Here is a 14,290-nt window from a genome sequence, read left to right as displayed (position 1 = left end):
AGAACCAGTGTTGGACAATTGTACTAAGTGATGCTGTCAAGCTGAAAAAGGAGTTCTATTTATTCTGGCTGGATTGTGGAACTCTTGAGGCAGCAAGCCCAGGTGGTCAAAGAGGCAAAAACTCTGGCCTGGGAAAGCAGTGGGAAGCAGTGCTTTGTTAACAGTGTTTTTAGTGGGAGTGGGACTTTGTCGGACATTGTACAGTAAGAAAAACTTCAGAGATCTCCTCCATGGTGGAGGAAGAGATGTTGAGCTTGGGGTAGGACAGGCATGAAAACAAAGTTGGGGGCCCTTTACAAGCGACTATCCAGTCCCTGTACAAACAAAGCAGGAGTTTGGTCTACATTGCTACCATCGAGTTGTACTTGTTTGCGGTGCTTGTCCAACTGCAACAGTGCTTCCCACTGTAACCGCTCTGGTTCATAACCTTTTTGAAGAGTATTTCTAGTTGCAGCCAAGGGCCAAAAGGGGTCCGGTTTGGGGACCAGCAGATTTGATACGTGCTTTTATGACGTTGTTCTGCTGGCTCGATCCTGCCAAGAACTACAACATGCAGTGAAGCGGTTCGCAAACAAGTGTAAAGCTGGCAGGAGGAGAATAAGTTCCCCCAAGTCCTTAGCTATGGTTACCGACCAGAAAAGTGTGCCTTGTCCCCTTCAGGTTTGAAGAGAGCTGCTGGTTCAAGTTTCTTGGGGGAGAAGGGAGCGAAAGTTGGATAGTAATGATTTGGCTTTGTTAGCTAGCTGCTTTATTAAGACAATGGTCCTAGTAGCTAGGAGAGATGAAACAGTGCTCAACAGCTCACTCATTGGTGAAATTCCCCTAATTGCTCTTTTAACTGTACTATTAATACAAACTGTATATTACCCAAATTATATAAAGCACTGGAGTAAACTCTTCTATGACTTGGAGAAAAATAGAATAAGAGGAGACAGACTAAACAGAAAAGCATCAAACCTATTTACTGAAGAATTAACTAAAACATATTTTCAAGAGTCTCAAAGAAACAAATTAAATGTTTGATGCAATTTAATCAAACTTCCCAGCTATTTTGTGAAATGTATATAATTGTATGATAAAAAGGCATTTTCATCATTTTAATACAAAACTTTGTCCATGTTCTTTATTCAGTAAGTACCACAATATGAAAGACAAATTTATGGAAAAACTGTGCCGAGCCAAACAGAAACTGGACGAGGAAACAGTATGGCGTGATAAGAGAATAAGCAACCTGGAGAGAGAGTTGTCTCTGTGCTACCACTCCATGAAAAAGGTCAGTCTGCAGGTTTCTCTCTATTTTCTGTGCAGCAGCTGGAATTTAGAAGTTATTGCATTTAAGTTTTTAGTTAACTGATTATTGTATTTAATCCTATTGTTTCCACATCATTTGTTAACCCTTTAACTGTCTTCTCAACCTCCAACCTGCATTTTGGTCAACCATTTTTCTTGACCAGGCCGTTAAAGGAGAAGTTCGGTTTTTTACACTTTAAGCCCATTTTCTGTAGTGTCCAGGATGAAATCGAATGATCGACACCAAAAGTTTGACAATTGCTCCTGTCTCTGCTTTTTGGCTCATTTAGAATCACCCCCTGGCTGCTTTAGAATGGCTAGCATAGAGCATGTCCGATAATGTCCTTAAAACAACCTTAAACGTTCTGTTTTTAAAATATGCTACTCACCGTGTCGTCAGCGCTGTTCAATGACGTTCCAAAAAAAGTTTCGTGACGAAAAAACGTTCCTGTAGTGTTTTATTTAGCATTTTGTAAATCCCATTGAGTTCTGTAGGAATAGTCAATATTCCGCTGCCACCGGAAACGGAAATGGGGCCTGTTTACACAGTTGTAGTCTTTTCGCTTCACTCTGTGTACTCCGATGTCGAGGTGCTAACGTCTCTGTTAAACACTTTAAAAAACTCTGAAAATGGAATACGAAAGGTGGATTCTTGATTCTCGACGTCGGAGTACACAGAGTGAAGCAAAAAGACTACAACTGTGTAAACAGGCCCCATTTCCGTTTCCGGTGGCAGCGGAATATTGACTATTCCTACAGAACTCAATGGGATTTACAAAATGCTAAATAAAACACTACAGGAACGTTTTTTCTTCACAAAACTTTTTTTGGAACGTCATTGAACAGCGCTGACGACACGGTGAGTAGCATATTTAAAAAAAAGAACGTTTAAGGTTGTTTTCAGGACATTATCGGACATGCTCTATGCTAGCCATTCTAAAGCAGCCAGGGGGGGATTCTAAATGAGCCAAAAAGCAGAGACAGGAGCAATTGTCAAACTTTTGGTGTCGATCATTCGATTTCATCCTGGACACTACAGAAAATGGGCTTAAAGTGTAAAAAACCGAACTTCTCCTTTAAAGAGTTAACTCTGAAGCTGGTAATCCGAAACTTTGTGAGGGATGTTGTAGGGCTGGGCGATAATTCAATAACGATATATATCGACGATAGACGTGTGGCGCAATAGAAAAAAAGAGAGTCGATAAAAGTTCGATAAAAAAACGCAGTTTTCCTTCTTTCTCATTGTAGCCTAGCATGTAGGTTTATGCTAATCACTACTTCCTCCCAACCAATCACAATCGCAGACCCAGGCACGCCGTCACAAAGCGCCGACCTCTCAAACCACAACACAGAGCACATGAAGATGTCACAGCAAGGAGAGGCGGTGGAAATTGTTCCAAAGAAAGGTTTTTGTAGGTCGCCAGTTTGGCAGTATTTCGGTCATGGCAAGTCGGACAAAAAACAAACCACAGTCATCTGTAAAATGTGTAGGGAACCAGGGAAAACTAAGTCTGATAACGCAACCAACTTTTTTTTTAATCATCTCAGCCGCTCACAGCCGCAGGAGTACAAGCTGTGTAGGCCCCGGCGCTGCTCTCCTCCAAGGAATCTTCGGGAAAATATATATATATTTTCAGTTCTGGGCAGTTTCCCACGTAGTTCTAACAATTGAGAGAAAAATGCTGAGGGGCCAGCAACTTCAAATTAATAACTCAGGTTAAAGCAGGAATGCGGGTGGCGGCCGGGGGGGGTTGGTGGGTCCATTTATTTATTTGTTACATTTCTGGTCACTTTAGTTTATTCTTTGTCAGTATTTAACAACTCAGGTCTCTTAAGTTATTTTTCTTTAAAACAATTCTGCTATGGTTAAAAAAGTTGGTTAAATAAAGATTTAATTAGAAGTCTGTGTTTGTGTTCTTTATTATAATTAAATCATTTAGCAATATCATAAAATGTCCAGGCAGAGCTGCACATAAAATATGGTTTCAAATTTTTTCAATAATTATCGATATCGATCAATATGCATTTTTTTTTATCGATAAGCTTTTTTTCTATATCGCCCAGCCCTAGGATGTTGTAATATTATTTTTTTGGAATGCAGTTTCCTTTCTAAAACAGTTTCCATTATAATGTTCACTGCTCAAAAAAATTAAGGGAACACTTTTAAAACACATCAGATCTCAATGGAGCAAAACATCATGCTGTTTATTTTTACTGATATGGACTGGGTGATGTGTTAGGAATAACAGGATGCCACATCATTTGATGGAAATGAAAATTATCAACCTACAGAGGGATGAATTCAAAGACACCCCAAAAATCACAGTGAAAATTATACACGTGCATGTATGCGTGCCTGACAACGTCGGAGCATGCTCCTAATGAGACGACGGATTGCGTCCTGGGGCATCTCCTCCCAGATCTGGACCAGGGCATCACTGAGCTCCTGGACAGTCTGAGGTGCAACCTGGCGGCATCCGATCGAAACACAATGTCCCAGAGGTGTTCTATTTGATTTAGGTCAGGCGAGTGTGGGGGCCAATCAATGGTATAAGTTCCTTCATCCTCCAGGAACTGCCTGCATACTCTCGGCACATGAGGCCGGGCATTGTCGTGCACCCACTGCACCAGCATAGGGTCTGACAATGGGTGCAAGGATTTCATCCCAATACCTCATGGCAGTCAGGGTGCTGTTGTCTAGCCTGTATAGGTCTGTGCATCCCTCCATGGATATGCCTCCCCAGACAATCGCTGACCCACCATCAAACCCGGTCATGCTGAACGATGTTACAGGCAGCATAACGTTCTCCACGGCTTCTCCAGACCCTTTCACGTCTGTCACATGAGCTCAGGGTGAACCTGCTCTCATCTGTGAAAAGCACAGGGCGCCAGTGGCGGACTTGCCAAATCCGGTGTTCTGTGGCAAATGCCAATCGAGCTCTTTGATGCCGAGCAGTGAGCACAGGGCCCACTAGAGGACGTCGGGCCCTCAGGCTGCCCTCGTGAAGTCTGTTTCTGATTGTTTGGTCAGAGACATTCACACCAGTGACCTGCTGGAGGTCATTTTGTAGGGCTCTGACAGTGCTCCTCCTGCTCCTCCTTGCACAAAGGAGCAGATACCGGTACTGCTGATGGCTTGTAGACCTTGTGTCCTCCTGGAGGAGTTGGACTGCCTGCGCAACCTCTGTAGGGTCCAGGTAGCACATCATGCTAACAGTAGTGACAGTGAGCCTAGCCAAATGCAAAACTGGTGAAAAAGAGTCAGAAAAGATGAGGAGGGGAAAAATGTCAGTGGCCTCCACCTGTAAAGCCATTCCTGTTTTGATGGTCGTCTCGTTGTTGCCCCTCTAGTGCACCTGTTATTGATTTCATTAACACCAAAGCAGCTGAAGCTGATTAACAACCCCCTCTGCTACTTACCTGACCAAATCAATATCCCAGAAGTGTAATTAACTTGATGCTATACTCGAATTACAAAGTGTTCCTTTAAGTTTTTTGAGTACTGTATATTCTGTGTTTTATCCAGTATTTGGCTCTTTTGAGTGCTCAAGTGTAAAGAAATTACTCATAGGTCAAATGATTCCCATTAAGGAGATAAATGTTTATGCAAGCAGGTGTCCGATTCAGGATAATGAATTAAAAAAAACATATATTATTTTTTTTGTTTAGGAGAAAGAAGTTGTAAAGTGCGTAACAACGGAAAATGAAAAGCTACTTTCTGAGAGGCGGAAACTGTTACAACAGCTCAGTGAGGAGGAGGACAACATGAAAAACCTCAAACTAACAGCTTCTTTGACTAAAACCAGGTACTTAACTCACCCAACTTCATGGAATTGTTTTTTTTTTTTCATATTTAGAGGGAGTGCCTAAAGCACAGATCAGATATTGCACAGTCAAGGGCTATATATATGAAAATTACAGACACATTTCAACACTAACGCAGATATGGAATCAAATGTGCTGATAAGAGATAATAGTTCTTGCAATGTGAAAGCAGAGAACCTGAGGTGGGAAGAACAATTTGCAGGAAAAAAGAAAGTAAGTTTCGGAACTAAAAATTTTAAAAGGCAAGATCTAAAGAACATAGTCAACCGCAAAGAATTAATGAGAAGACAAAGCCCTGTGAATTCTGACATAATTTTGGTGTTAAAAAATGCATGATATCTACCCAAAGTTTTTATTTTAACATCTGCAACTGATCTCAAATATGCCTCATCCGAACACATATACTCAGAAAGGGTACTACTTTGGCATATCACCTTATGTTCAGTTGCAAGTAGTACTTTCAATCAATTAAAGCATTGAGATGCAATCAGTTAACCTGACTCCGCCAGATGGATTTGCTCCGCATATCCATCTGGAAACCTTCCGTTGAAGTAATTTTGGGAAGGGGCGAAAATACTGGTTAGCTGATTGGCCTACACTCACCGGCCACTTTATTAGGTACCCCATGCTAGTAACGGGTTGGACCCCCTTTTGCCTTCAGAACTGCCTCAATTCTTCGTGGCATAGATTCAACAAGGTGCTGGAAGCATTCCTCAGGGAGTTTGGTCCATTTTGACATGATGGCATCACACAGTTGCCGCAGATTTGTCGGCTGCACATCCATGATGCGAATCTCCGGTTCCACCACATCCCAAAGATGCTCTATTGGATTGAGATCTGGTGAGTGTGGAGGCCATTTGAGTACAGTGAACTCATCATCTGCCTCAAAGTTCGACATACTGTGCGTTCAGAGATGCTCATCTGCCCACCTTGGTTGTAACGGGTGGTTATTTGAGTCACTGTTGCCCTTCTATCAGCTCGAACCAGTCTGGCCATTCTCCTCTGACCTCTGGCATCAACAAGGCATTTCCGCCCACAGAACTGCCAGTCTCTGGATGTTTTTTCTTTTTCGGACCATTCTCTGTAAACCCTAGAGATGGTTGTGCGTGAAAATCCCAGTAGATCAGCAGTTTCTGAAATACTCAGACCAGCCCTTCTGGCACCAACAATCATGCCACGTTCAAAGTCACTCAAATCACCTCTCTTCCCCATACTGATGCTCGGTTTGAACTGCAGGAGATTGTCTTTACCATGTCTACATGCCTAAATGCACTGAGTTGCCGCCATGTGATTGGCTGCTTAGAAATTAAGTGTTAACGAGCAGTTGGACAGGTGTACCTAATAAAGTGGCAGGTGAGTGTATGTTGGTGATAGACGGGCCAAATAAACCAATCAGATCAACGAAGCACATGACGTACTAACAGAACGACGACAAAAACACAACCACAAGCCAGGCTACTCTTGCTGAAACCAGTCGGGAGAAAAGCAAAAACATCTTTTCCTCTGAGAAAAGCCTCCAGAGCAGTGTTTTGCTCTTCTTTCAGTGAAGAAATACTCTGTAATTCCGATAAAACTTGCTCGATAGCCACGCTAACGCTAGCTTCATCGGCTGAAGCCGCCATGTTCTTTAGACTGAACTGTCGCGCTTTTCGTTGCGTCACACCTCAACCCGCCTCAAAGCCAACGCTGATTGGACGTTCGTTTGGTGAACGGCTCCAAATTTTCTTTAACGGAGAGCCTCCAAACTGATCTGCGAGTGAAACCTTGAAAGCTCGCTAGATCAGGATGGTCTCACGAGGCTAGCAATCAGTTGCATAGATGTCCGCAGTTGAGTCGAAATTTATTACAAATAAATCCCAGATTTTTATAAATATCTTCTATTTAGCGTTTTAAATATTTGTTTTAGCATTGTGATGGACAAATAACCTTCTATGCAAATTAGACATGCACAGATCCGATACCTGGATCGGATATCTATGATTTGATAATGGAGATCCAATCAAGTGCACTTTACATGGAACAGTTTTTTCTTTTTTTCCTTCCTATTTGTTAATTAATTATAAAAAGTACATGTATATCTGTGCTATGTTGTTATCTTTTTAAGCAATGTTTATGTCACTGCTGAAGCCTTCACTCGCGCGTCAAGATATATGGTTCATTTATTCAACAGTTGAATCGGATAAGTGTTAGATATCGGCTGGTACATTCATTCCAGGTATCAGTATCAGATTGGGAAAAAAACTGGATCGGTGCATCTCTAATGCTAAGCTATATTTACTATTATGACTGCAGCAACACCAAACAGGACAAGAATAATCAACAGAAAAGTCTATAAAAGTCACATCCTCTTCTGTATAGCTTCCACACAAGATTTCTGTGTTTTGCCATCAAGGTGAAAAATTAGCAGACACTATATTTTAAAAGAGTTTTAATGTGGAATAAAATGAAGTACAGTGAAGGAATGCAACAGTAATGAGAGTAATATAGAACTAAGAAGCCTATAAAGAGCTGCAATAATATTTGCATGTTGTTTTAGTTTGATGTTAAACACCAAAAACATGAAAAAGGTCAGGATTTACAGAGGAAACTGATTCAAATAAAAATGAAAGGTTTTGTTTTCATGAGGAAGACCAGTCTATAAAAGTCTATAGTTATAGACTAAATTTTCATCAGAAGCAAGGCCCACTCAGGGAGGTCTCAGGATTTCTTGGCTCAGTGATATGACGACCTTGGGTTATCTAAGCATAACAATCTATGGAAATTTAAGCATTTAGGTTTACAATCTACAGGATATGTGTAATAGCCAAATTTTTGATATGACTATTAATATGTGAAATTAATTACTAAATAAAGTAGATAAAGCTGATGGGGCTGAGAATATGAAGAAATAATGGTGAAAGACAACATTTTATTAATTGAGAAAAATTTTAGCATTCAAGAAACATCTGGAAAAATTGCAGAGTGTTGATGAGCACAAATGAAATGACTGACTCATGTTTTAGGGGCTATTTTGAGCTGTATTTGAACTATGAATTGCCTTGACCTCATGAGTGGTTAATATTGTTTTTATGTTAAGGGTGGAGTATTTAGAGACGGAGAACAAGAATCTGGGAAACAAAATGCTGCAAATGTCCAACCTGATTGCCACCCTGGAACGCAGGTTGCAGAACATGCAGTGTTTGCACTTTACTGAGGTAATAGTCACTGTTGCTAGTGATGTTTTTTTTTTTTTTTTTAAACACATTTTAAGGTTTAAGATTACAATTTAGTTCTATTTTATACAACAAAAAACATTACAGACTATTTCCCCATATTTTATTTAAAAAGAAAATCTTTTTTTTAGTCAAAATGCATAACAATGTACACCATATTGTCAATAGTATTTACCCAACCGTCCAAATTATTGAATTAAGATGTTCCAATTACCTCTATGGCCCCAGGTCTATGTCCTTTTTTTTCTACTGTCAGAAACCTGTCTGAAAATACTGACAGTCTGGGGTACAGAAGTAATGTAATGCGGAGTGGGCCCTGAGGATCAGGATCAACATAGTGATCTAAGGCCCCGTCCACACAAAGTCAAAACGAACACGAAACGCTGATATTTTCCAAAACGTTTGCCGTAAAGACAGAGACGTAAAATAAATGTGAGCGTCCACACGAATGCATGAAAACGCTGCAAAATGTATGCCAGGCCTGTAAGTGGCGCTGTGGTGCCAAAGCAAAAATAAGCGACGAAATGTTGGGCATGCGCACTAATATTTATACATGGTTGCCCTGCGGGTCCATTTTCGTGGTTAAGTCAAATTCAGGTGCTGAACTATGTGGTCGATATTGCTCTGTTCTTCCTGGAGATATTCCAGAAGAAGAAGATTCTGTTGTAAGCCCGACAGCAGGGTGAGTAGCATTAGCAGCAACGGCGCCATTGTTGTTGTGATACTGGTTGCGCATGCGTGTTTAGAGGCGACGTTATGACGCATGCATGTAAAAAAAAAATAGGCGGTTAGAGCGTAAAGATGGAAACGCGAAAACGGCGTTTCGAAATCTTCCCACTCTGAAGGCTGAATAAAAAAAAGATCGTTTACAGACCCCCGAAACGCCGGCTTTGTGTGGATGAGAGGCTGGTTTGGTGAAAAATTTGTGCGTTTAGGCCAGGGTTCGTCTTCGTGTGGACGGGGCCTAAAGCTCATTGCCACCCCACTATAGAGCAGTAAAGACATTATCTGGAGATAACCTTGAGACATAACATTTTATCTAAGTGCAAAGTAACAAAGAAAAAAAAATTATTGAAGATAGATTGTAGCTGTTTGCACTTAGGCTGAATCCTACTAAGGTAATCAGCTATCAAATATTAAGACAAGAAATGCTAGTTACATTTAAAAATAAAATTAGCAGAAATAGTAGTAAATATATTAGTAGCAAAATCGTAGTAAAAATATTCATTTTATTTATATAACACCAATTCAGAACACATGTCATTTTTGCAGAAGCCCTTAGCAGAAACAATTTAGTCACATGATCATGTCAGATTGGTTCAAATTTTTTTGTCAAAGGAAAACCAGCTGATTGCATCAATCCCTCACACTAAGCATGCTTGTAGCGACAGTGGAGAGGAAAAGTCCCTTTTAATATGAAGAAACCTCCAGCAGAAACAGGCTTAGTGTGAGGGGCCATCTGCCAAGGCCGACTGGGTTTCAAGGAGGCAGAAGCAGACATAGAAAAAGAAACGGAGATAGAAAATGAACATAGAATCACTGATCTATAAATATTATATTTTAAATAATTGTTAGAAAAGGCATTAATAAACTTTTTTTCCAGCTTTTTTTTTAAATTGCCATTTCACTGTCACAAGTAAAGAGCAACCAAATGAACTCTCTGCCTTTAAACTATCCCTTGGGGAGCACTGTGCTGCCTTTGTGCGGCACCCGGGGAGCAGTGTGAGGTTAAGAGTAGGGATACACGATATTTGGATTTTGGCCGATATCCGATATGCCAATATTTTAAAACTCATGTAGCCGATAATCGATATCGATACCAATGTTAAAGCTGGACAAAAATAAGTAGTTATTGAAAATAGCAGTTTTGTTATCCATTTCTGACACTTTAAAAAATAATATACTCAAATATATTTTCATATGCTGATATCAAATTGATTATTAAAAACGCGGTATCGATCTATTTTACTTTTAAAATCTTGTGAAATTTCATTGTTCTGTTACAAACTCTCGTGATATTTTGCAAATTCTTGTGAGATTTTGTTAGTAAAATAGATCGATACCGCGTCAATATATCAACATATAAAAATATGGCAACATTTCGTGAATTTTCGGGGGATTTCGTTAGCCTGACATGGTCCTACTCAATTCTAGTCAGAATATGAGTCTGATACTGCTCCATAGAGCTGTAATTATGGGGCGTGTTTTGAACGAACCAGGAAAAAAAATGCCTCTGCACTCAGTTGGACAGACGTACAACCAATAAGAGCAACGGAGTGCGTGACGTATGTTAAGCAACGCATAGTTGTTGTCAACAAAAATCAAAGCGTGCAGTTTCACGCCTAGAATAAGAAGATGAGCCTTTATCGCGTTTCTCTGTTCCTCTTTTAAAATTAATTTGCTGTCGATATCTTCTAGAACAGACCTAATAGCAGAATCTACTCGACTCAACTCTCCGGCGGCAGCCATTGTTGTTGTCACCCAAGCGCGCTTTGGTCACGTGGTTGATTACGTTACTGTTGATCATCTGTCTATCATCGTATAAAGCCCGCCCTGACAATTTGATTGGATCGCCTGACAGTGGGCGATAATACTCGCGCTACTATGGAGCAATGCCAGACCGAACTTCCCGACCTCAAACCTTGTGGGCGGGACTAAGTTCGGAATGGCACCCAGGCTAGGATTTCGTAGCATAACGATGACATATAGCAATATTTCATTAGTAAAAGAGATTGATATGGTGTTTTTAAATGGCAATATATCAGCATATGAAGATATTGTGATATTTTAATGTATCAATATTTTTTCCCTCATCTTTAGAATTTTTTAAGTCTGTAAAAAAGAGGTTTTGAGGAAAAAGAAGTAGTATTTTTTTTTTTTTTAGACTTTAGAAACTCAGAAGCTGATCAAATATCGGTGGGGTGGCCGATGTCCGATATTCAGTTTTAAGGCTGATACAGGCCGATACCGATAGAGGGCGGATTATATCGTGCATCCCTAGTTAAGAGTCTTGCTTGGTGACCCAGAGCGGCAGTGTGTGGGAGTGGGGCTAGAACTCAGAACCTCAGACTTCCAAGTGCAATGCCCTAACCACTAGGCCACCACTCCTCTACAACTAGCTCCACGAGGGGATTTGTCTAGGAATGAAACAGTTAAGCAGGCTAGTTCTAAGGCAGTTTTAATGTCAAAGGGAAGAAAGAAAGCCCATAGAGTTATTCATAGTAAAAGCTGAGCCCATAGCTTTTTTTATGATTGAAACAGGACTAAGCAATGACAACAGACATAACTCTATGACAGCAGCTGTCAACACTTTAGATTATAGATAAATAAAAATAACAAGTGAATAACAAAGGCGATGGATCACTCACAGGCAATGGTATAAAAGCAGGCAACTCCTAGATGAAGAAGTATGCGATACTGTGTTTTGATGTCTTCTACTTTTTTATGCCAGAGAGTGTTATTATGTGCATTGGGTCATTCTCTATTAAGTCATAGACATTATTAATAAAGCCTGTTGTTACTGATCCTTTTCTAACCTGCTGGCAGTTCTTACAGAACACTGTTGATACCATGGTTCAGTTTTGTTGTCAGGCTTGTTCACATGATCGCTTCATAAAAAAAAAAAAGTCAAAGATTGTTTAGCCAGCAGCAAGTATTTCATACTTCACTGTATTTAAATGATTGTAGATATAAAAGAAAAACATGATCAAATGGGTACGTGATTAATAAATGCAAGGACATAGGATAACTTAGTAGACAATCACCTTAATGGCAGGTCTTGAAAGCTCTGGACTTGTGGTGGAACGCTAATGGTATGCATCTTATCAACCACTACTACTACTACTTCTACTGTATATGGCTTTTGGTGAATTTCAAGAAAAATATAAATTGGTTTCTCAGCTCCTTTTTTGCAGTTCTCCTTTACCTAAGGAACCTAGGTAACAATAAATGAATAATCTTCAGAGCAAACATGAGTGTCTGTTGGCCTCCTTTTTGCCCTGTTGCCCAGTTTGGCAGGTTAAGACAATATTTATTCTCCTTCAGTGTCTTGATGATAAATTCAATTGAGGCCAGCTTCTACAGTGATTTGCTAGTATAAATAGAGGGACCTTATATAAATTAGATCAATCACTTCAAAGCAGCTGCTTGGTTTTCCAGCAGTTTGTTAAAAAAATGTATGCTTTTCATGGCATTTTTTTTATATAAGAAAAGGCCAGATAAGACTGCCAATGATTATTTTCCTTTAAGGGACAACAGGCTGAAACATGCAAGTTAAGTTGTTTTTTTAATTAGATTAAACATATTTAAACCAACCAAAACCTTCAAAAAAATTTTTGCAGATGTTTTAGATTCATATGATAATCAAGTGATTTCATCTGACATAATGAGAACTCAGAAACTCTGCTGTGATATGCAGGATAAACCTAATAATGAATAAGAGATGAACCAACATTATCATCTTCACTTGAAAGATACATTTTATCATTGACTTTAAAAGATGCAGTACAGTTTTGGACAGCATTAATCATGGTTGGATCAAACTCTTTGCTTACCCTAATTAGTTATGTGCTATGGTTTTTCATATATATATTGAAAATAACTACTAGTGCTTAAAAGAGTTAGGTTAGATCAACAGTGCAAAATAGACAAAAAAAAGACAGAAAAATTAACTGAAAGCCTAATAATGAATAACAAATGTCATATTTTGGTTTGGCTTCTTTAGGAACTACAGAAAATGTCAACTCAACATCATACATTTACACCCCCCTTGACTACAAGGTGAGTCTGGATTCTGGTTGCAAACTAGTTTAAAGCATATCAGTTGGATAAAATAAGTAGTATGTTTGTGTATATTGTTTTTAAGGTTGTTGCATGAAGCTCAGGACTCATTGGACCGTCCATATTATAGTGACACCAAGCAAGCAGATCTGACTACCTCCCCTGGCTGTATTGCTTCCGCCACCTTGAGCCGAACAGCAGAGGTTGGCTACCTCAACCTCAGCTCAACACAGAGGGCCTCAGAGAAGTCAAAGCTACAGTCTGCTTTCAGGACTTCAGAGAATGAAACTTCCTAAGATTTTCTAACTTAAATATGATTAACCTGTTAATACCATTCCGTTTAGAGGTTTGTGCAACATGTATTGTATATCCTGTATTTTTCCCCACGCCAGTTATTACAGGAAAATCGTGTGACTTTACAAGAATAGCTAAACTGAAACATTTCCACTCTGCTTTGGATTGGTTAAAGTCACAAGCAAGAAGAGACTGGAAAGGCTTTACCTCTGGCAGCATTGTGGTTGCTATCTCTCTCTGCCTGTTTTTTCTCTGTATGTAGTATGAGCTATGATGAGAACCTCTATCGTAACTACATTCATGCTTTCTCAAACAAGTACAATTGAAAGATTTGGTTTTGTTGTATTTTATTTGTTGTTTATTTGTTTTACACATGTAACTTTTATACCGTCTTGTAGATAGAAAACACATTAAAGCTGCCAGAAACATTATTCATTTAACAATGCAGCCAGTATGCATTGTTTGTGAAGTTTCAGTTCAAATTATTGTCACATATAAACAAAAAGATTATCCTGCATTGATATAAAAGTAGAACAAAGTCTCACATTCTTTAAAAAAACATGGGTATACCTGAAAGGGATCTCTAAAGACATAACGCACAACAAAACTTTACAAAAAAAAAATCCTTATGCTTGCAATGAAAAATGTTCTTAAAAAAGTTAACTTAGCCAACCAGTGTCTTTAAAAAAACAAACATCCAATTCCCTGCTATTTATGAAAATACAGAGTTAGTCATTTTTAGTCCCAGCATATCAAAATCAGATGTTTAGTGACTGCAAACAAAAAGAAACAATATTCAAGAAGATACAGCTGCCTAAATAATAGTTCCAGGGTTGTTTCACTTTCTAATGATAAAAATAACAGTTTGAAAATATCCTAAAATTGATTGA

General features: G+C 39.3%; 1 protein-coding gene across 7 annotated transcripts in view; it reads left to right on the top strand.

Annotated features, from left to right (window-relative positions):
- Positions 1 to 13,844, top strand: part of si:dkey-264d12.5 (coiled-coil domain-containing protein 30) — a 50,113-nt gene extending 36,269 nt beyond the window's left edge. For 4 of the 7 annotated variants that reach the window (XM_038269377.1, XM_038269375.1, XM_038269374.1 and 1 more), the window contains 5 exons: positions 1,132 to 1,273; positions 4,960 to 5,096; positions 8,192 to 8,309; positions 13,051 to 13,106; positions 13,192 to 13,844. In XM_038269377.1, coding sequence (XP_038125305.1) covers positions 1,132 to 1,273; positions 4,960 to 5,096; positions 8,192 to 8,309; positions 13,051 to 13,106; positions 13,192 to 13,402 — 664 coding nt within the window. In that variant the 3' untranslated portion in view covers positions 13,403 to 13,844. The remainder of the gene's footprint in view (positions 1 to 1,131; positions 1,274 to 4,959; positions 5,097 to 8,191; positions 8,310 to 13,050; positions 13,107 to 13,191) is intronic. The other 3 variants (XM_038269376.1, XM_038269381.1, XM_038269380.1) reach the window with 3 other exon arrangements.
- The last annotated feature ends 446 nt before the right edge of the window (positions 13,845 to 14,290 follow it).

Source organism: Cyprinodon tularosa, unplaced genomic scaffold (assembly GCF_016077235.1).
Source record: "Cyprinodon tularosa strain WSP-4 unplaced genomic scaffold, ASM1607723v1 ctg729, whole genome shotgun sequence".
NCBI lineage: Eukaryota > Metazoa > Chordata > Actinopteri > Cyprinodontiformes > Cyprinodontidae > Cyprinodon > Cyprinodon tularosa.
This window is presented reverse-complemented; position numbering and strand designations above follow the sequence as displayed.